Source organism: Gracilinanus agilis, chromosome 2, assembly GCF_016433145.1.
Source record: "Gracilinanus agilis isolate LMUSP501 chromosome 2, AgileGrace, whole genome shotgun sequence".
Classification (NCBI taxonomy): Eukaryota; Metazoa; Chordata; class Mammalia; order Didelphimorphia; family Didelphidae; genus Gracilinanus; species Gracilinanus agilis.
In genome coordinates, this window is record NC_058131.1 from 672214969 (window position 1) to 672238763 (window position 23795).

The window sequence follows — 23795 nt, forward strand, 5'->3', positions numbered from 1 at the left end:
TTTATAGCCATACTCATCATGGTGACAAGAAATTAGAAAACGAGGGGCTGTCCATTGATTGTGGAATAGGTGTATAAATTGTGGTATTTGATGGTGATGGAATATTATTGTGCTGAAAGGAATAATGAACTGGAGGAATTCCATGTGAACTGGAAAGACCTCCAAGAACTGATGCAGAGCAAAAGTAGCAGAACCAGGAGAACATTGTACACAGAGATGGATACGTTAAGGCAAAATCAAATGTAATACTTTTCTACTAGCAGTAGTGCAAGTAGGACAGTCCAGAGGAACTCGGGAGAAAGAACGCTATTCACATTCAGAGAAAGAACAGAAACGCAGACGAAAAACATAGGATTGATCACATGTTTCAATGGGGATATAATTGGGATTTTGGTATTAAAAGATCTATTGCAAATATGAATAACATAGAAATAGATTTTGAACAATGATACATGTATAACCCAATGGAACTGCTTGTCAGCTCTGGGAGGGGGGAAGAAAGGGAAGGGTCATGGACCATGTAACCACGGGAAAATATTCTAAGTAGATAAATGCAAATAAAACAATGCTGAGGTACCACCTCACATCTATCAGTAAAGGAAAGAGATAAATGTTGGAGGGGATGTGGCAAAAGTGGGACAGTAATGCATTATTGGTGGAGTTGTGAACTGATCTACCCATTATGAAGGACAATTTTGAACTATGCCCAAAGAACCATAAAATTGAACAGATCCTTTGATCCTGAAATACCCACTACTGGATCTATATCCCAAAGGAATAGTAAAAAAGGGGAAAAGGACCTCCTTGTATAAAAATATTTATAGAAGCTCTTTTTCTGATGACAAAGAATTGAGAATTGAGGGAATGTCTGTGAGCTGGGGAGTGGCTGAAAAAATTGTGGTATATGTTGATGAAATGCTATTGTACTATAAGAAATGATGGGCAGGATGATTTCAGGAAGAGCTGGAAAGATCTACATGAAAGGATGCAGAATGAAATAAGCAGAACCAGGGGAACATTGGACACAGTTAACAGCAATATGGTATAGTGATCAACTGTGAAAACTTAGCTACTCTCAGGACTTATAAGGACTTATGATGGGGAATGCTGTCCATTTCCAGAGAAAGTAGTTGGAGTTGGATGGATGTGAATCAAAGCATACTGTCCTTCACATCAGTTTATTTACAGTTTTATTTGGGGATTTTGGTTTTATATGAATGTACTCTTATGGCATTGACCAATTTAGAAATGTATTTTGTATGATGATACATTTGTGACCCAGATCAAATTGCTTGCCATCTCTGAGTATGAGGAGGGAAGGGAGAGAATGTAATTTATATTTATATTTTATACAAATTCATAATTTATAATATATATGTATTTATAATATAATTTTGGGAAATGTATTGAAAATTATTATGTGTAATTGGGAAAATAAAATATCTTCAGATTTTAAAAAATCTTACCTTCTGTTTTAGAATCAATACTTAGTATTAGTTCCAAGGCAGAAGGTTGTAAGGACTAGATGTTTGGGGTTAAGTGACTTGCCTAGGATCACAAAACTAGGAAGTGCCTGAGGACAGATTTGAACCTAAGACCTCTTGTTTCTAGGCTTGGCTCTCTAACCTAGGACCACCTGACCACCTTCAGTTCACTTTTAATAAAACTGCAGCATAGAATGGGATTTTGATGGTGCAAGAATAATCCCTCTGATTTTCATGATTCACCCATGTAGAACCATAGAATCTTTGAGTTTCAAGGAGAAGCAAGAGACCATAGCTGGTCAAGGCTCTCACTGACAAGACCCTAAGAAACCTATCTCATTGTCTGTTTGGTCGTTTGAATGTCTAATATGCAATTTTGACATAGGCTTTCATGTGGCAGTAGTTTTTCTCTGATATTAAAAAAGCCATGAAGCATTGAATGTTATATTCTCATGTGTTCTGTCCATATAATTTGAGGCTTATTCCCCCTTTTCAGTCACCACCCTCTGTGAGACAAGTAGCAGCTCACTCAGCAGTGGACTTAATAAACTTGTAACAGGTATTTTTCAGACAGCAAATGGCCAGGGATCAAAATGGGGAATCTCCTGGTGGTGGCGGGAATGAAAGCTGCAAGCGTTTATTAGGGGCTAGCTATGTGCGGTGCAAGGGCAAACTGGATAAATACATTCTTGCTCTTCTTCCCTAAAATATGCTCAGCATTGTCGCTATGTCCCTCTCCCACTAAATTCCCATAAAAAGCTTCTGATCCCCACTGGCTCTAAAAAGCAGTGGAAATAATGAGGCCTGCTTCACAGATCGTCGCCAAGCCCCTTCCCACCTTGCATTTTGGGCTCCCTTTTTTTCATTGACATGAGGAGGACGGATAATAACAAGATGATGAAGGAGCTACTTTGTGGTCAGTCCTGTGGAGTGGGCAGAAGGCACTCTTCAAAGATAGGCTGAAAGAATTTCTGTTAACATGACCAGGACTGGCAGCGGGCAGAGCATGAAACAGTCTGGACTAGGCTGACTCTGTTTGGTCAAAGGCTTAGGGCCAACAGGGAGGATAACAAGCAGCCCACAGCTTTTGCCATTAGCAACTGCAATCACTTAACAAAGAATTGCATCTCCTTGGAAAAGGATTGGCAAGCTGTGGCTTATTTAACCGTACCCATTCACACAGCCTCGACCACTCTTCTACATACATTCTATCCCTTTCCCTCACCCTTGGCCCCTCTGCCACAACAGCGGGCAAAAAAACCTGTAATGATGGTCTGAAAAGCAGATACTAACTACCGAGACTTCACTAAAGACTGTCTGAACAGATGCTGTGATTTCTGGTTTGTCCACACAAATGCTGGGCAGATGGCAACCTTAGATGTTTCTAAATTGTTCTAGTAGTAACTGCCACATTCACCAATCCAGCTGCCTGATTTAAATGAAATCGGTCTATTGAAGCAGCTGCTGCAAAAATGACAAGTCACTGTTCTTTCCAACCTGATTATATTAGTATCTATGTAAACCCCTTTGAACACTAACCATTTAACAACTAACCAGCCTTGATGCTTTTTATTCTTTACCTTAAGGAACTGGCGAGCCAGTGTTGTAAACTGAGCTCACTGTTATCAGCAAAGCAGAAGAATATTAGGGCCAGGAGCATCTAGGTGGCTGAAGCCAGGAGGACATGGGTTCAAATATAGCCTTAGACATTGCCGAGCCATGTGACCCTGGTCAAGTTACTTAACCTTATTTGCCTCGCCTTTAGAATTGTTACTAGGACAGAAAGCAAGTTTGGAGTGTGGGTAGGGGGGGGGGTGTTAGAAAAATATTAGAGCCACAAGGAGCCTTAGCAGTTTTCTCCTACAAGTTAAATTGAGCTCATCCTTTTCCTGACCTCCCTTTGAAATACAAAAACCATTTCTTGCTGTTGTTTTTACCAAATAGTTGGTGACTAGCCTTTTTCTGCTCATTCCCTGCTCCCATTAGTACCACCTCTTCCCCTAAAGGCGATTTTCTTTCTAAGTAACCAGAAAAAGAATAATGCTATTGTCATCTCATACTCGGACTACTTTGCTTTTAATCTACTCATGTTCTATTTATTTCTGTTCTCTTTTTCTCCATTTTGCTATACTGTAAGGGGGAAAAGGGGGTTTTGGGGGTTCAATATATTAAAATATTGGTTGCCAGAGGATTGAACAATTATCAATCCTCAAATTAAGAATAATCTCAAGTCAAAATTGACTTTTATGAAAGTTTATTTACAATTGAGAAGAGAGAGAGGAAATAAGGAAATAAGAATCTAACACAGTAGGTAAATTACTACAATCCTCTAATTAATCCAGGTAGATCTAATTAACCCTCAGCTGAGAGTCAGAGGGCCAGAGGCCTGGAGGTGAATTTGCTTCATTCACAGAATCTATTAAAGGGAAGTTCCTTAAGAGAAATTCAGGAAGATTCAGTCCTGAACTCATCATGTGGACTTCTAAAGAAGATATTGAAAGCAGTCTCACCAAGGTCTCAGTGTTTCAGCTAGCACTCCTCCACAGACCAGAAGAGCTCGAAGACCCCCAGCTGACTAAGGAGCTCTTTTTAAAGGGGTCACTTATACATCCCTTCCTGTGCCTCTTCTCCAAGTTTGCATGTCCAATCACAATAGACGCTTCTCATAGAACTGACTAGGGGGCAGTCAGTTGATTCTGATTCGTCACCCACTCTAGCACATGTTGGTTATGGACCTCCCAGAATTGGAGATGCTCTCACCTTTGGTGATTAAATCTAAAGATGGGCAGTGTAGACTTAATCTAATTATCACAATACATTGTGTTTACATGGAAACTTTTTCCAATATCATATCTTTGAGGGGGGGTGGGAATACAATTTTCTAGATCTCATCCAATTCAAATTATCCCTTCCCTTTAGTTTTCAGGTCTTTTGGTCTTCTATAGTTTTGAATTTCAATTTCTATGATCTCAATTTCTCTAACAACTTTGGTTAGGGAGATTTCTTTTTACAACGACCAATGCCCTTCCTAAGTGTTCCTTGAGAACTAAGTGGCTTTAAATATTTATGATTTTAAGGGATTTATTGAAAAATATTTCTTTCATTTTCTAAACATTTCATCATCTTTGAGCAAGAGAAGTATAGAAATCTGTTTCCTGTTTTCTATGTGTTTCAGTTTTATAGATTATACTTGGTGTTTTAAGAATACCATAGCCCTTGTGGGAAAACAGGTACTTTAATGCACTGTTGGTGAGGCTGTGAACTGGTCCAACTATCTCAGAAAGCACTTTGGAGCTGTGCCCAAAAAGCTATTAAACTGTATATTCTTTGACCCAGAGATACTGCTACTATATACTAACAATAGATTATACTGGTCTATATCCCAGAGATTAGGGAAAGAGGAAAAGAAGCTATATGTAAAAAAATATTTATAGCAGCTCCCTTTATGGTAGCAAAGAATTAGAAACTGAGGAGATGCCCATCAATTGTAGAATGACTAATAAGTTATGCTATATAAATGTGATAGAATACTATAGTACCATAAGAAATGGTGAAGGAGAACATTTTAGAAAAACCTGGGAAGATTTGTAAGAACTGATGCAAAGTAAAATGAGCAGAACTAGGAGAACAAGTTATAAGTTAACAATATTATAAAAAATAATTCTCTCTCAAAGATTTAGTGACTCTAATTGAGCCAAGGACCAACCACAATTTCAAGGACTGTGATGATACATGCTATATTACCTCCATTTGGAGAAGTGATGGACTCAAAAAGATTAAAGCTTCTTTTCTTCTTGATTTTTTTTGTAGCTAATGCAGGAATTTATCTTGTAGGACTATATACATATTTGTAATAGACTAAGTTTCTCTTAACCTCAGTGAAGGATGGGAAGGGGAGAGGGACATAATAATTATGAACTAAAAATAAAATTGAATTTTAAAATTAATAATACCATCACTTTTCCAAGTAATGGAGTCCAGCACCCTCAGTTGATACACAGAGAAACTGAGGCTTAGAGAGAAGTCATTCATATCCGGACTGGAGGCAGATCCAGACATCCATGGAGTCCAACATCATCACTTAACATATATGGCTTAGAAAGAGAATGTCACAGAAGATCCAGGAGTGTCAAGAATGTTTAAAGAGTCAGAACTTATGTTGTCTAACACCCTCACTTGACATACCTACTCAGGAATATTAAGGATACAAAGCATCTCTGAGTTTCCCAGAGTATCAGTACTGGAGGGAAACTTAGCAAGTATACCAAAGCCCTCAGAAAAGGGCATTGTGAGCAAAAGATGATGAGATGGTTAGTTCCAACTAGAGTAGGTCAGATGAAAGATGATTCAAAATTTAGACCTTAAAAAGAGAAAGAAAAGAATGCTACTTGGAAAGGTTGTTTGTTTGTTTGTTTTTTTAATGTTGAATGATTTATACCCAAATCTGGGAACTGCTGGTTGTTTTCAGTCTTATCAATAAGCATTTATTAAGAATCTCTCATGTGGCAGCTCTTTTTGTGGTGATAAAAGTATTGGAAATGTTGTGGTATATGATTGTGGTGGAATACTATTGTGCTGTGAGAAATGAAGAGCAGAATGATTTCAGAAAAACTTGGGAAGACTTACATGACCTTATGCAAGGTGAGGTGATCAGAACCAGGAGAACATTGAACACAGTAAGAGGAATATTGTATGTTGAACAATTATGAATGTCTGAATTATTATCAACAATGCAGTGATCTAAGACAATCCCCAAGAGCTCATGATAAAAAAATGCAATCTACCTCAGCAAAAAAGCTGATGGAGTCTGAAAGCAGACCCAAACATGTTATATTTCACATTCATTCTAATTTTTTTTAAGTTCTCTTCCAAAAAAGGGGGCCAAGGAGAGGAGAGAATTTGGCTCAAAACTTTTTTCAAAAAGGAATATAAAAATTGTTCTTGTATGTAATTGAGGAAAAAAATTTAAAAAAAATTTTTTTTGAACTGTTAAGAACCTGTGTGTCTATGGAAGAAAAACATTTCCTTGATCACAAGGTTTGATGGGGATATGATTGGGGATGTAGACTCTAAATGATCACTATTGCAAATATTAATAATATGGAAATAGGTCTTGATCAATGATACATGTAAAACCCAGTTGAATTGTTTGTTGGCTACAAGGGGGTGAAGACAGGAGGGGAGGGGGAAAGAATACAAATCTTGTAACTATGGAAAAATATCACTAATCAATTAAATTTTTTTAAAAAGAGAGAGAACCTGTTTGGCTCTAGGGAGAAGAGGAGGTTTCAAATGCCAAAGGATAAAAGAGCCCCTGTTCAAGAAGCTTGCTTTCTGGGGAAAGAACAAATCGAGTAATATGTGATTTATTTGTCTCATCTCAGACCTTGTCTGTGTGAAATGGTTGAAAAAAAGTACCTTAATCATTCATTTACTCCCTCATTTTTATGGGATCACAATACTTAGTTAGAGACTACATAAGAGATGAACTTACCCAACTTCTTTTTATAAAGGAAGAAACTCAGGCTCAAGAGGTAAAGTGACCTTTTTCAATGTCATAGAGACATTAACTAGCCAGGTCAGGGTTTAAGTCACATCTAAGTCCAAGGTCAGGATTGTTTTCACTTTACCGAGCTGCCCCTACTTAGGTCTTACCAGACTAGGTAAGTACATCCTTCAAAGCCTGGCTTAAATCCCACTTTGTATAATTGGGTGTCCCTTCCCTAAACATTTCGTGCTTTTGGGAGGAGCAAAGGCAATTATAATGATGGATTCCTTGAACAAAGGCTCTTTCCAGTTTGGGCTATGATTGATTTTTCAGGCCTTTCAACTCCTGAGAGTGTCCCTACAAACGAACACACAAGGCAGCAACCCAATAAGTAATCCAGCTTATTGATGGTCTCTCCCCTTGTATATAAAATGACCACTGACATTTTGTTTCTAATTACCTTAGCCTTGTTTTGTTATTTCATATGCAGACGTCTTAGTGATAAATGGATTTTCATGATTCTCAAGCTGGCTTCAGGTCCTCAGCTTATTAAATTATTCACCGGTAGAAGCTATTCATTTATGTAGTTTTATTATATCTTGTACCCCAATTTGCTCATTTATACATTCACGTATGCCTCAAGTTTACCTGAAGAGTATCGCGGTGCCAAACATAGTAGGTGAATTGTTGAAGGGAATTAGTAATGCAGTAGAAATAGTTCTGATTTCTGTAATTTTCTTTTTCTCTCTGAGTCCTTTGTTAGAGACACTAAGATTATCTCTTTTCAAACTAAACTGAGATCAACAAAGGCAAATCTGACTCACAACTTAAATTTACTTTACGAAAGCAATTGAGATCAGTGACCTTGTGTGTAGGATGAGGGGTTGTGGAGAAGTAGGAGGCAGGTTGCCTGGTGCACTATATTTCTCTAAAGGCTACTCAACTAGGACTATAGTGATTAGAATTTAAAATAAGAAAATATACAGTCATTTAAAGTAATTTCTAATGTAGGTCTCTAGATTGGATGGCCTCTTTCATTTCATCTTTAAATTCCTAGTACCTACCGTGATGCTTTTTCTACCCATAGTAGGCGCTTAACAGATGCCTCTGCCTCCCTTACATTGATCTCTGGCTTTGGGACAGATTTTTCTCCTTCTTTCCCTCACTAGCCTAAAGCTGACCTATAATGATTTGCAAATAGCCTTGGTTTGGGTTTTATGAAAATGGATGATGTGGTGAAGTGTTCTATTACTCCATGACAGGTGATTGGTGAAGAGGAAGAATTTTCCTGATGGATTTTTGGATTGTTGTTTGAATTAATAAATGAACCTGCCATTCACTTCCCAGTGCATCATTATAGTCATCATTTCTGGCTGTAAGCACAGATTGTTTATAACTACAGGCATTGGCGGAACTCAATCTATGTTCCAATCTTCCTCTATGTTTCCTCATTTATTTCTATTTTTAAATTTTCTTGTTTTAATAATTTGGTCATATTGTAGGGATTGATGTGGCATGGCCACAGGAGGCTGATTTCTCATGGAATGAGGATAGATACTAAAGAAATAACCAGAGAAATGATTATAGGTTTCTTGTGTGATGAAGATAATTAGAAGTAAATGTTGGTGGCAGCTAGGTGGCTCAGTCATTTGAGAGTCAGGCCTAGAGAAAGGAGATCAAGGGTTCAAATATAGCTTCAGAACTTCCTAGCTGTGTGACCCTGGGCAAGTCACTTAACTCTCATTGCCTAGCCCTTTCTGCTCTTCTGTCTTGGAAGTGATACTTAGTATCTATTCTAAGAAGGAAGTTAAGGGGTTTTTTTTATGTTATTGAGAAATAACTTACAAAATAAATAAAAACGCAGTATGAAACATAGATAATATTAACATTATTTTCTAATTCAATACACCAGCCACAGAGATCCTTATCTACAGTTTAATGGCCCCTGTTTCTGTCAGAGTTTGACCACACTGACATAGACTATTCATAAGAGTTCAGAACATTTAAGAAAAGTCACTACTATTAGCAGGAGAAATCAAGGAGAGACTAAGGAAATTAGGATGAGAAGTTAACTCAAATGAAGAATAAAATTTAAACAGGAAAAACAGAAGATGAAGGACATGCTAGTTAGGAAAGGGCAGCATCTGAACAAGAAAGATTTAAAAGAGCTTAGAAACAAATCAACAAATACTTGGTATTCTTGCCAAGGAAAGAGAAACGACAGCCATGGGCCTTACTGATATAGGAGATAAACTTGTTTGTAAAACATTACAGAGAATAGTGGAAGGCAATGAGCCATACATAACACCTCATAAGCAAGATACAGAAAGTGGGACAAGAGACCCAATTAAGCCAGATCATCCCGAGAGTGTTTAAGGATGAAACTGGAGGAAGGCTAACAAACAGGTGAAAAATACAGGTTGCAGCTAAGCAGCCTTTGACTCAATGTAGGAAAGAGACTTCAAAAGTAGAGGAGGCTGGCATGGACGTCAGCGAGCTCCTGATCCCTCCAAGAAGAGCCTGCATTATCTAATATGCTGTAGAAAAGATCCTACCTTAGGTTCAGGTTGGATTCGATCACCTCTGAGGTCCCTCCAAACTCTGAAATTCTTTGATGAATGATTCTGGCGGAAGAGCACAAGTTATTTGCATTTAATCACCACAATTGGAAATGGGGCAGAGCTATTCAGAGACTCGCTCCATAAGTGAGTAGAGTATAATCATTGGCAAATGAGTAGACCCTAAAAACCACCTAATAAGAAGCAAGTAAGATGTAAAACCACAATGGTGCACAGCATGGTTCTGACTGACATATCTGCATTCTGAGCTGAAATACCAAAAAATGAGCAATATGAAATTCCCCAAGCTGCTTGCTTAATTACCTGCCAACTGCATTATCATAAAATAAAATAACTAAATATGAAATCCTTTCTGCAGCAGAGGGAATCTCAGCCTCTCAGAGAGGATGGGTTATGAAATTGGCTTTGTTTTGTGGAATATCCAAGGCCTTAGAATAACTTTAAACAGTATTTGAAGTCACAAATACTAATATAATTAAATCAGATGTGGAGTAACTATCCACATAAATTCTCAGAATTTAATTATAGTTTGATAAAACAGCACTTTCTTTGATGGATCTGATCTCCCTCATTCCAGTCATGTAGCCTGAAGCCCAACTCTGCATTCTCCTCCTGGGCAACTGCTGTTCCCATTCTCCTATGAGCCCTCCACAGCTGGGCCTCCCAGCATGTAGGAGCCTTCCTCCAGAGCTCTTGGCCTTGCCTGAAAGTGGACCTGCCCTCTTTTCTCTGCCACTTATTATATGTCTGTTCTACCTTTCTCAGTTTTACAGAATCTGTGATCACATGATCATAGATCTTGTGGTAGAAGAGACCTTCTATGCTATTTCTTCTACCTCCTTATTTTACAGAGGAGGAAACTGAGGCCCACAGAGGCAGTGTGATTTGTTTAAGGGCACAGAGGTAGCAAGTACTAGGGCCCAAGTTAATTGGAGTTCTTTTGGGTGCACCTGTTCCTCTCTGATACTCTTTTTTTTTTAAACCCTTACCTTCCATCTTGGAGTCAATACTGTGTATTGGCTCCAAGGCAGAAGAGTGGTAAGGGCTAGGCATTGGGGGGGGTCAAGTGACTTGCCCAGGGTCACACAGCTGGGAAGTGTCTGAGGTCAGATTTGAACCCAGGACCTCCCATCTCTAGGCCTGGCTCTCAATCCACTGAGCTACCCAGCTGCCCTTTCTGATTCTCTTTATGCCACTTCTACTTCTGCTGTGTAGGTTCTCATTAGTAATGTTTTATAATCTCCTTTTGCCCACTTTGAACTTTGTTCTCTGGGTCATTTGCAATTTTAATTCTTCAGAGGCTGTGGTATTACATGACTCATGTTTATACAAGATCACTGGAAGAATACTGATTCTCATAAACAAAAGTATAAATTCTTTTCATAACAATTTTTATAGAGATGGGTCAGTAGTTATAAATATTTTCTCAAGTTCTTTTTTTAGTAAATTATTTTTGTTTTTTCTTTTTCTTTTCCATTATGATCTTAAACATCAACAGGCATTCACATTTTAATATACAAAGAAGGGGGGTGGGGAAGAAAGCCTGTATATGAAACATAAAATACTAGACAGTATGGTTTGGTTTGATTTTCAAAAAAAGAGCATATTAAATTTAACAAGATATTAAGAATACCGCCCTGTTTGTATCCTTTCTGAACTTCCTTCTGTTCTCTTCTCTGCATTTTAATGGTTTATTAATACTCTCTTCTTTTTCTGATGGCATTATTACTACCTTCTCCCCATCCCCTATCTGTTCCCTATCCTCCAACAAAAGCCCATCCTTGTAGCAAATATAGTCAAGCAAAACAAATACAAATGTTGTATCTGAAAATGCATATCTCTTTCTGCACCTCTAGTCTATCACTTTCTTTGCCAAAACATAGGAAATATACTTTATCATCAGTCTTTTGGAATAGCCTTCCAAATTAATTTTCTTTTCCTTTGTGGTATTCATTGCATAAATTATTGTTCTGGTTCTATTCCCTTCACTTTACATTAGTTCATATAAGTTTTCTAAGGTTTCTTTGAATTTAGCAGTTTTCATCATTTCTTATAGCACAATAATGTTCTATTACATTCATATACTATAATTTGCTCAGTCATTCCTCATTCAATATGGACTTGCTTTGTTTTAAGTGTTTTCCTACAACAATACATGCTGCTAGAGTTCTGTTACTTATGTGCATGTGGAAAGAGAGAGGGAGAGGGAGGGAGGGAGGAAGGAAGGAAAGAAGGAAGGAAGGAAGGAAGGAAGGAAGGAAGGAAGGAAGGAAGGAAGGAAAGGAAGGAAGGGAGAGGGAGAGAGAGAGGGAGGGAGGGAGGGAAGAAGAGGAAGAAGGGAAGAAAGAAAGACAGAAAGAAGTAAAGAAGAAAGAAGGAAGGAAAGAGAGAAAGAAAAAAGAAAAGGAAAAGAAATTTCACTCTGTTTTTGGCATCATTCAGGTAGTGGTATTGCAAGGTCAAAAGATATACACAGACACATGAATTTTTCAAGATAGTTCCAAAAGGTTCCCAGAATGATTGCACCCATTCATAGCCCTACCGATAGTATAATAGTACACAAAAAATATTCCCCCCACCAAAGGTTTGCTCTCCTTCCCTTTGATATTCTGATAACCAATTCCTCAGTACTTTCAAAATTGTCACTTCCAACATGGACCCTAACCACTCCTTGCATATAATATAGCTACTCTTACCTTACTTTTTTAAAATATCATTTCTACTTCCTCAAGTGGCACATTTGGGATTATCCTATTAAGGAGACCCACTATGTAATTTACACTGTCATCAGTGGAGAAGAGCATTAATCACAGAAGTCTAGACAGATCTTTTCCGTTTTTCATCTTCTTGTTAACCTTTATGCAGATTCATAATTGGGTGTCTCACTAAAGCTTTCCATAAACTCATTTTTTTCTCTGTTGCTTTGTTTATGAGGTGATATTGCTCAAAATCTTCCAACCCCTCCTCTGTAATGTTTTATAAACAAGTTTATCTTGTTTTGGTAGGAAGATCAGTGATCTCTGTGGTCCCTTTCATGATCTAAGATCTTTTTCAGCAGGTTTATGCATTCTGGCCCCCGGCTCCTCCTCTATAAAGGATCAGAGCTATCAGAGACCAATGCTTATATAGTCGGTGATAGCAATTATTTAATATTAAGTGATAACCTGCTGGCAAATGTTTCCTCACATTGATTCCACTTATAATTACTCTCCAGTAGGTCTTATCTGATGTTCAGTAAGATCCTTTCTCCAAAAGAAGGCCTTGCCACATTCATAATATTCACAGGATTTCTTTCTGGTATGAATTCTTTGATGTGGGATAAGATTTTCACAGTAGCTGAAAGTTTTTCCACATTCATTGCATTAATAATGTTTCTTTCCTCTCTGAATTCTATTTGTTAAGGAATCAATCACTGGTTTTTCTAATGTTTCGTTATTACTTTGATTTTCTTATTTAGTCATCTGCACCGAGATAGCAGAGTAATAAGTTAATGAGTAATTATAAAATAAACAAAAGCCAGAATCGGTATTCAGAATTAAGCTCCCCTCAAGAACCTCTTTCACATCGTGACCATTCTTTTTCAGCAGTTCTCAGTGCTGGCTACTGCCTGTTATGGTTTGCCTCCCACCATTAAGATAAACTCATCCCATCAGCCACTCCCAAGGCCATGTCGACATCCCCGAACAGGCTGTAACCTCGGCTGTCCGATCGATGCTAACACACCATGTGCAGAGCCGGAGCAGACGTGGCACAGAAATAGGTGGCTCCAGAAAGGAAGGAGAGCAAACCGTACACCCAAGTTATTGATGGGAGAAGAAGGAAATAATTAGCCTTCCTGCTGCTGCAATTGACTCTCCCTACTCGTCCTATAGCCAGATGCTCCTGTCCTTTTTTTATAGTGAATTGTTATTGCCATATTTTTGTTTTTACATCAACTAAATTTCATTAACATCTCTCTTACTCCTTGTTCCCAAGGAGCCATCCCATGTTCTATTTTTTATTTTTAACCCTTACCTTCCGCCAATATTGTGTATTGATTCTAAGACTGAAGAGTGGTAAGGGCTAGGCAATGGGGGTTAAGTGACTTGCCCAGAGTCACACAGCCAGATTTGAACCCAGGACTTCTCATCTGCAGGCCTAGCTCTCGATCCACTGAGCTACCCAGCTGTACCCTCTTCTATCCTTTTTCAATAAAAAATGTCTGTTAGCTGTGCTTTGGACTACCTAGTAAAGAGTACCTCTGATCACTTTGGGCTCCTTAAATCTCTGAAATTGTTGTGTTGGTTTGATTTTTTTCCCCCTAAAGTTACTTTGACTTACAATTGAAGGAGAAGGAGGTCAATGAAAGCAGAACCTGACCCTTGAGCAACTGATAAGAACTCTTCCTTGAAGCAGAAATTTGTCTCAAAGGAAATGCAGCTTTCAAACTGACCTTACATGGTCTTTCCAAATAAAGCTTATACAACATTAACTTTACAAGCTGATTGGAATATTAAACAGCAGTTAATTTTGCTGGGGCTTCAGCTTGTCCATATTTACACAGCTCTTACCTCATGGGAAAAGAAAGACAAAGCCAATGTACTTGAAATACCAGATGAGAGATAGTCTGGTACTATTGATTACTCTTCAGCTATCTGGAGACCTTTGCTGTGTAAGGTTGATAATCTTTTTTTTTTACTTCCTATTCTTTGGAACTAAACTGTCCCCATAGCTTAGGAAATTTCTCTCCCACGCTCTCCCAATTGCTTCCCATTTCACATGAAGGGTGTAGAAACAATAATGCTTAATTTCCTAGCATTAGAGGATGTCGTGTGGGTTGGAATAGTATAAGATGTTCTTTTTGGTTCAGGAGTGATTTTGATTGAACCTGACTGAAGGAGACAGTTCTAGTGACTTCATATTTTTTTGTATAAAATGTGAAGCATCTCAAAGATGCCAGACTGAAGATGATCAGGAGAATTAAAGGCAGTCCAGTCACCCTGAAGCCCTTGTTCATTATTATTATTTAACCCTGCAATACTACATATTAGTTCTAAGAGGAAAGAGTGGTAAGGGCCAGGCAAGGGGGGTTAAGTGACTTGCCCAGGGTGACACAGCTAGGAAGTATCTGAGGCCAGATTTGAACCCAGGACCTCCTGTCTCCAAACCTAGCTCTCAATCCACTGAGCTGTCCAGCTCAGTGTAAGATATATTTTCATGTAGGCTGATACTTAAAAGTACCTTGACATTTTATTTGGATCCTGAAGCATTAAAGTTGTTTTTTGTTTGTTTTTTTAACTCCTACCTTCTGTCTTGGAACCAATACCAAGTATTGGTTCCAAGACAGAAGAGTGGTAAAGACTAGGGGTTAACTGACTTACCCAGGGTCACACAGCTAGGAAGCATCTGAGGCCAGATTTGAACCCACTAGCCACCTAGCTACCCCATTAAAATTCTTTTTAAAACTGCTCATGCTCTCCTAGTTATCTTTTTCCTCCTGGAATACCCATAGGACATTAAAGGAGTCTGCTTCATTCAGGTAACCAGTGAATTCCTTCATCTGTAGTAACATTGGACCTAGTCAGAAACCTGTGTTCTAGTCGGGCTCTGTTAGACCTTAGATGGATAATCTTGGTGAAGTCGGGTGATCTCTCCAACCCTCATTCATCATCTATAAAACGAGAAGAGTAATCATATTTGTACTACCGATCACATAAATAAAATCTTGCAGACAGAAACATTTTGTAAGCTTTAAAATAGGGTGGTGTTATTTGTGGCAGTTATTAAATCTTGTATTCCATGGTGCTTTACTCCTAAGGAAAATACTATTTCATATAGATCATGTTGTTAGAGGCAGCTGATGACTTGCTATATAGAACACTGGATCTGGAATCAGGAAAGCATGAATTAAAACTCACCTTCAGGCACTTAATAGCTGTGTGATCCTGGGCAAGTCACTTAACTTCTGTTTGCCACGGTTTCCTCTCGTTTAAAAGTAAGGACAGTAATAGCAGTGTCAGCCAGAGTTGTTGTGAGGATCAAATGAAATCATATTTGTTTTGAAAAAATGTTTAGCATAGTGCCTAGCAAAGAGCAGGCCCCATCTAAAATGCTTATTCCCTTCTCTTCCCCCTAATGTCGTGTCCACAGCTAATTTTTTATAACCTTTAAACAAGTGAGTAATGAGAGCCTCATTTTTTTTTTCATAAAGAAGCCAAGGCTTAGAGAGGCTAAGTGATTTGGGGGGAGGGTGTAGATTTTTTCCATTTATTTTTTTCTGATTACATAAATTTTTTTTTTATTTTCAAGTCACAAATTCTTTCCTTCCTCCCTGAGATGCCAAGTAATTCAATATAGTCACGCAAAACATTATCCTGTCAGTCGTGTTGTGAAAGAAAACACAGACAAATAAAATAAAGGAAAAAAAATAGTTTGCTTTTGTTCATTCTTTGCTGATCCCTCAGTTCCTTCTCTGGAGGTAGATAGCACTTTTGCTGAGTGATTTTGTCATGCCTTCAGGGGTAGAGAGTGAAAGCAGGGGCTCAAGTCTCCAGTGTTCTTTCTACCATAGTTTCCTCTTAATTTTGTCCAAATCCTTTACATATATAATTATTATATATATTATAATTATTATTCTTGTAAAATTTTCTTTTCAGAATAAGAAAATCTATTGAATTCTAAAACCAGTGTCACACAGCTGGGAAGTTTCTGAGGTCAGATTTGAACCTAGGACCTCCTGTCTCCAGGCCTGGCTCTCTATCCACTGACCACGTAGCTGCCCCCTTAGTTATGTGTTCTTAAAAGTCCACCATAATCCTCCAGTGCCTTATCATGGGGAAGAGGCTTTCCTGGATTCTCAAAGACATAGGCTCTTGCTGGCCCCACATCAAGCTAGGAAGTCTTTAAGCACCCACCCAGTAAAGGGCTGCATGTCTTATCCCCTGAGAGTCAAGTTACTAGAATATTTTTGACCACAGCATTCACCAAGTAAAAGAAGGTTTCTAGTCTGCCTTAGTCAAGGGCATCCCCCACTGATAAATCACAGATCATGGGAAGAACAGAAGTACGTGTGCTCCAGTATTATAATCCTTTCTCCTCATCTCAGGTCGTTCTATAGGAAATACATGTGGGAATTGGTTAGACTTAAATATGTATTTTTGCTACAAGAGGTTTTTTTAATTTTGCTTTTATATTGGATTTATGGGAGAGACAAAAATAAATATTTGTTAATTGAAAAACAAAACAAAAGGGAAAAAAAGAAAATGAAAGTTTAAAAAAGAGAATACGTGTAGACTATTGTGAGTTAATGCCCTGTAGCTATATTTATTCTGGTCAAATTATTTTTCTGTGTGACTTTGTTTACAGAAAATTATAACAGGACATTTCTATTAGTTCTATGAAATTTATAAACTTCAAATCCTTCCAATGCATTGAATCATCAACGTTTCTCCAGCCCTCTGAGGTTTGCAGCCTTCTCTGTGTACACAGCCTGTCCATGGCCACACAGCTAACACGATAGAATGGGATTAAAGTCCAGGCCACCTTCTTCTTGCTTCTAAGGCTGCCACGGTATCCATCATGCCATTGGCATTCACCTTCCTTTTAGAGTCTTTTTTTTTTCAGACTCTTAATATTTCAAAATTGGATTTGGGGGGGGCAGTTGGGTAGCTCAGTGGATGGAGAGTCAGGCCTAGAGACAGGAGGTCCTAGGTTCAAATCTGGTCTCAGCCACTTCCCAGCTGTGTGACCCTGGGCAAGTCACTTGACCCCCATTGCCCACCCTTACCACTCTTCCACCTAGGAGCCAATATACAGAAGTTAAGGGTTTAAAAAAAAAAGTGGATTTAGGTTCAGGTGACACTATTGTTTAAATCCCAGGCTGGAAGAAAGTAATTGTGAAAAGGTCGTAAGATTTTAGGACTAGAAGGTACCATAAATCCCTCTAAAAAAATCCCAGCCTCACTTTACAGATAAGGAAACTGAACCCCAGAGAATTGCCCTGACTTGCTTGGCTACGCCATTATTTAATTTAACTGTTCAAGAAGAGCAAAGGAATAGTTTGAGACTTTTCTGCCCCCTTGCAAAGTATTCTTAGGGAGAACAAATGAAATCCTGACTTCTATCCTAAGAGTGAAAACCCCTGAATTTCTACTCTAGCTCTGCCATCGATTCTGCATTTACACTTTTCTCTTAGGGGAGAAAGTAGAGCACTTGTCTCTTCTGCACAGTTCAGCCCTTGACTGACATGGGATTGTCTGCCAGTTATTCCTTGGGTGTCAAGTTTCCACACTTCAGCTCCTTCTTTGCAAGTACTGTCTTTTCTTCTGTCTCTTTTTTCATCTCCCACAATGCCAGCCCTGTTGAAGAGGCTCAGTAAATGCTTGTTGACATATCTAGCCCTTGGGGGCCAGAAACGGCTGCTTTCATCTTCTAATTGTAGTACATATGTCATGTGAAGTTTGAGCTCTTTCTGCAAATTTTCCTTCTTCCAATTAGTTCTCTGTAAGTGGGAGGGAGCGAGTTATCCTCTCCTGGCTGTAGGAAGAATGTGATGGATGGTCAAGTCACTTGATACGAACACCAGATATTCTGTTTTCATGTCATTTTGCATTGAGAGATGGCCCCTCTGCCCTTTCCTCTGAAACGGGGAGGCCTTCCTGCCCTGCATGACAGTTGGCTCCTCTCATCCCCTCACACACACCCTGAGTTTTATGACCCCCCCTCCCGTCCCAACAAGACCCAGATATCTGACAACCAGCCACATCACTGTGTAAGTTGAAAAATGTAGCTGATGGGAGTGGCTGGCTTGCTCAGTGGATAAAGAGCCAGGACTAGAGAGAGGAGGTCCTGGATTCAAATATGACCTCAAATACTTACCAGCTGTGTGACCTTAGGCAAGTCACTTAACCCCATTGCTTAGCTTTTACCGATCTTCACCTTAGAACCCAATACCTATTATTAATTCTAAGACAAAAGGAAAAGGTTTTTTTATTTCTTAACATATCTGCTGTGTGTAGATTAAACGAACAGGACCTCTGGGAAACTTGACCTAAGACATCATGGTATGCACCATCAGTTACAAAAATAGAGATTTCTGTTTTAAGAGAATGTATTCTGAATTCACTGACTGCCCCTGGAGTGGAGAACTTTGGCATTTTCCTTTTTGATGAGCGCATTAGATAACTCCTTCAGGATTTGTGAAAATAGCCACACTGGCAGAGCGAGGCTCTAGAAAGTAAACCCTCCCCGATTAAAAAACTGAGGTATGTTCAGCCCCATGACATAGGATTGTTATCTATTACTTTTTAGTGCAAAAGCAGTGAAAAGGAAAATTTTAATATGCAGACACCCCGGTGGGAATAATGAAAATGCCAGGTTTGGGAGCCAGAAAGACCGAAATTCAAATCCTACTTCGAACAGTTATAGCGGCATGGCCCCGAGAAAGTCATATCTTTTTTGCCAAAGCCTCAATTTCCTCATCTCTAAAATGGGGATAATAATAGCACCCACCTCACAGGGCTGTTGTGAAGGTCAGATAAGATAGTACAGGCCAGGCACTTTGAAAATCTAAAGTACTAGGATTATTCCGTTCAGTGTGTGTGTGTGTCTGTGGGCACGTGTCGTGATAGCATGTTCCTGGGATTTAGATCTTCAGGCCAGTGTCTTCTTAAGAATGACTGTGTCCAAAATGATAAGAAATGACTATGCCCTCCCCAAAATGAAGTTTTCATTGGCTAGCATGAAACTAGGAAACCTTCAAAGTAGATTAAGACTATTTTGCAAGTGTCCCGGCTTGCTCTTTCCCTCCTCTTGCCTTTTTTTTTCCTTTTTGTAGAATGCCTGTTACTCACATCTCTTTTCCTTAATTAACTTCAGCTAGGAAAGTGACTCACTTGTCCTTACAAAGGCCTCTTCATTCTGTGGGTTTGGAGCTGGAGCTTTTAATGAGTATTTACTAAGGTGACATGGTAACAATAGTTGGTAAAAAAAATAAACATCCCCTCAGCCCCCAGCGTCCATCCGTGACAGAGTCCAGCGGAAAGTGGGCCCAAACTCAGAAAGTGCGTGTGGCAGGAGGGGGAACCCACAGCTCCTGGTGGCTGGAAACTCTCTGCTTGTCATGAGCTACTCATGACATTTTTCTCAGCTCTGGTATGACTTTCTGCCAGAGGTGGGGTGGGGGTGGGCCATAGGTGTTCCTCATTGCATGTGTGTGTTTGAACCTCTCAGTGCATTGATCAATTGTGCTCATTTTTCTTTCTTTCCAGAAAAAATGCTATTTATCCTATAGGAAAAGGCGGATACTATTTGTGTCTGAAAAGGGGAGAGGGAGGGATATCTGGAGTACTATGATGACATAAGAATCAGAAAATATCAATGAAAACTCTTTTTTATAAAAAGAGAGGGGCAGCTGGGTAGCTCAGTGGAGTGAGAGTCAGGCCTAGAGACAGGAGGTCCTAGGTTCAAATCTGGCCTCAGACACTTCCCAGCTGTGTGAGCCTGGGCAAGTCACTTGACCCCCATTGCCCACCCTTACCAATCTTCCACCTATGAGACAATACACTGAAGTACAAGGGTTAAAAGAGAGAGAGAGAGAGAGAGAGAGAGAGAGACAGAGAGAGACAGAGAGAGAGAGAGACAGAGAGAGAGAGAGAGAGAGAGATACTAAGCCATAGGTAATGAAGTCCATTCACACTCATCCTGCCATGTATAGAATCTGAAAATACCCCCAGAGGTCATTAGTTTCTTGTGATGGACTAGCGAGAAATTTTATTATCTCTACATCTTTAATAGGTTTTTCTATCCCGATCAACTTATGGATACTTCTTTATCCATCTCATTATTCCTGTATTCGTGAGTGGCATTAACATTGCAGCCAGAGCCCAAGAAATCTTTTTCTTATTCTTGATTTTCTTCATTTTAGATGGAAGTTTTATACCTGCTGACCACTTAGATGGACAGGGGTGTCTGCATATTTAAATACAGTTAGTGATTTTCACTAGCTTTGCAGTTAAGAAGAATTGGGAGCAGCACTGAGAAAGACCATTGTTTTTTTCTGCAGACTTGGGCTTTTGTTGTTGTTTTTCATTCTCTATGGGCATATTTACCTTAGGTTAAAATGTTGAAGGAAGCTTTAAAATACATTAATCTTCTTTGAAAGCAAGATACCCTAAGGGATATGGATAACCTCAGTGGGCAATCATTATATTAATAAGCATAGAGTGGAGAGCTGAAATTATTTAAAAATAATTGGTCAGATTGCCAGATTTTGACAGTCTGTGCTTGAGGGAACATCAGCATGGATCATCCAAAGGAAAACTTACTTATTGTTTCTTTCCTCAAGAACTAACATTGGGGGCAGCTAGGTGGATTGAGAGTCTGGCCTAGAGATGAGAGATGTGACTGTTCTCAAACACTTCCTAGCTGTGTGACATTGCCTAGTTCTTGCCTTCTTCTGCCTTGGAATCAATACATAGTATTTATTCTAAGAGAGAAGGTATAGGCTTTAATTACTATCTTTCATTAGACTCATAATAATCCTGTGAGGTAGATAAAGAATGTGTTAGAGTATCTTCATTCTATACAAAAGGATAATTAGTATCTTGAAGAGGAAAGTGGTTTTATTCCATATCACATACTGACAGAGCCAGGAATTTAACTCAGGCCTTCTTATTCTTAGGGAAGGTAGAAAGAATGTTGGCCTTGGAGGTGGTCAATTTCAGGGTCTTTCAGGTCAATTTCAACTCTTACTGGCCAGATGACCTCGGGAAAGTCACTCACCTCCCTGACCTCAGTTTCCTTTTTTATAAAATGAGATTATAATTCCATTACTATGGATCTCACCAGGTTGTTGTAATGATAGTGCTTCGTAAAATGTAAGAAACAATGTACCATTTTTTCATTCTATGCTAAGAGTTCTGCATAATTTCCAAAAGCATGTATCTTCTATCATGCACATGATTATCTTGTGCTGTCAGGAATGTTCAGAATTTTTCTTACAAATTAATCACCTTCCCCTTGTTGACACATTGCCCCATAGTGAGATTCTCCCTTTTTTTCTCCCTTTTAGTTTGAGCGTCAGGACCCCGTCAATGGGCGAATCACCGAGAGACAGTTTGGTGGCATGTTGCTGGCCTACAGTGGAGTCCAGACCAAGAAAATGAAAATGATGCTAAAGCAGCTCAAGAAACACTTCAAGGAGGGACAGGTGAGTCGTTCTGACTAAACAGAAGCCGCCACTGGTGCGGTTCCCATTCCGCGTCGTCACAGCCCAGCCAGGACTGCCATTATACAGCCTCCAGCAGATTCTGCTTAGCAGGGCTCCGTGCCAGCCCCTCGGCTACACAGCTACACACGGGGTAGCCAGTGCACAGCAGCTTCCCATCACATGTCAGGCACGAATGCAGGGTCACATCCAGCCCTGCACTTGTGGGCAGGGGGCACCCTTGGCCAGGACAGATCGGCCAGACTTCTTCAGTGACTTCCGTCTCCTCTGAAGCCTCAATGAATGGCATCTTCAGGCCAACTGATTTGTAATCCTTAGTTCAGGCCGAGAAGAGGGCTGGGTCCGACCTCTGACAGGTCAGGTCCTTGTGGGTGGCTTCTGTTCCCAAAGCTCTGGAGCACAAGGCAGGAGAGGGGCAGCTTCTGAACTTAGCAGCTCTCTCCTTTCCCTACCCCAGCCTCCCACCACAGGAACAGTCAAGGGCCCCCATCAGGGCAGAAGTCTTGCCATGCCGTCCCGATACCGGATTTCGCTTCTGTTTCCATGTGAATTTTAACCCGAATCTCTCCCCTGTGACCTATATAAGACTCCAGTTATCCAGCTTAAGCTAGACCCTTGGGACCTTTTCCCCAAAGCTCCCTTGCTTCTATTTGATGGGGAATTTGACTCATGAGTTAAGTCTTTTTAGGTGCCCGTGCGTCCTCTTAGATTTCTTGTAAAATAGAAGTTTGCGTACTTTTTCCACTCTCTGGTATGGGGCTGATCTCTCGACCACTCAGCTATCCTGGGTTCTCCCTGAACTCCAAGATTTCCTAGAAGGACTCTGTCTACCATTGGAATTCCTTGCATTGCACTTGAACATCATTCTGTAGCTCGTTCTGGATGCTCTCCAGAGCCCAGGCCATGACCCAGTCAGTCCATCAACAGATAAGAGAGGAAATCAAGCCGGTGGTGTCATACTTGGGAGCATCCTCGTCGGGCACTTGAAGCCCTGGGGATGCCACCCAGCTTTCTGCCCAGGCCTCGGCGTCTGTAGCAGGCCCAAGTGTGTCGTCAGAACTTTGTGGCCCGTAGCTTCTTGGAGAGAGGATGACATGGCACCAGACTTCTTGACTCCTGCCAAGGCCAGACCCCTCAGAATGCGGCCCTTGATCAAAGTGAATTCTGGGAGGCAAATCACACATCCCAAATGACTTCTCCTGCCACTTCTTGGCTCCTGTGGAAGCCTCGTGGTCTCTGGGCCAGTAAGACTGTGCCTAGTGGGCAAAATGGCCTTTTACAGCACGTCGTTGGTTCTCTTCTTTTTCTCGCCTTCTAGAATATAAGAGTTCTCTAGTTGGCAGCTGTGCGCTCGGCTTGTAGAAAAATATTTCAGTAACTATTTCAGCATAAATGTCTTCCTGTGTAACTACGTATTTCATTTCATGCATTTGAAAACATGATTCCGAGGCGTCTGTGGGCTTCCCCCCGCTGCCCAAGGAGGTCCCTGACACAGAAGATGTTAAAGCCCACCCTGTTCTGGGACGGCTGTCTCTGAACCACCTCAGAAGGCGAGCGGCTGCTCGCACGCTCTCCATGGCAGCCCCCGTGGGAGCACTGCCTGGGACGGAGCCGCCGGAGGCCTCCCACACCTCAGAAATGGCCGCCCGGCTTTTGTAGAATCTCTTCTGCCCCCAGTCTGGTTCTCTGCTGGCACAGGAGCTGAACATGCTGTTCTTAGAGCCACCGCCGAGTGCCCGAAGCGGTGTGGCTCTCCTGCCTCCCGTGCAGCTAAGGTAGAGTCGGTGCTGTGCCCCAGGAGGAGCGCTGCACATCCTCTGACTGTAAACTCAGCCCTTCTTCCAGGATGCTGGAGGTGTCACATACACGAGTGGGCCATGGCACTCCTGGGGGCCACCTAAGCCACATTAAAAGGTAATTGGGAAATATTTAACGAGATACTAAAAATACAACAACACACAGATAGTGCTAACCTACTGTTTCTACGTTAACATGTAGCCTGCAGGGATCCTTATGGGTGCTTTACTGACCCTTGTTTC

At 40.2% G+C, this 23795-nt stretch overlaps 1 protein-coding gene across 2 annotated transcripts in view; it reads left to right on the forward strand.

Annotated features, from left to right (window-relative positions):
- The window catches only part of MICU1 (mitochondrial calcium uptake 1), a 240744-nt gene that overhangs the window by 169785 nt on the left and 47164 nt on the right, over nucleotides 1-23795 (forward strand). For both annotated transcript variants that reach the window (XM_044659090.1, XM_044659089.1), the window contains one exon: nucleotides 21601-21738. In XM_044659090.1, coding sequence (XP_044515025.1) covers nucleotides 21601-21738 — 138 coding nt within the window. The remainder of the gene's footprint in view (nucleotides 1-21600; nucleotides 21739-23795) is intronic.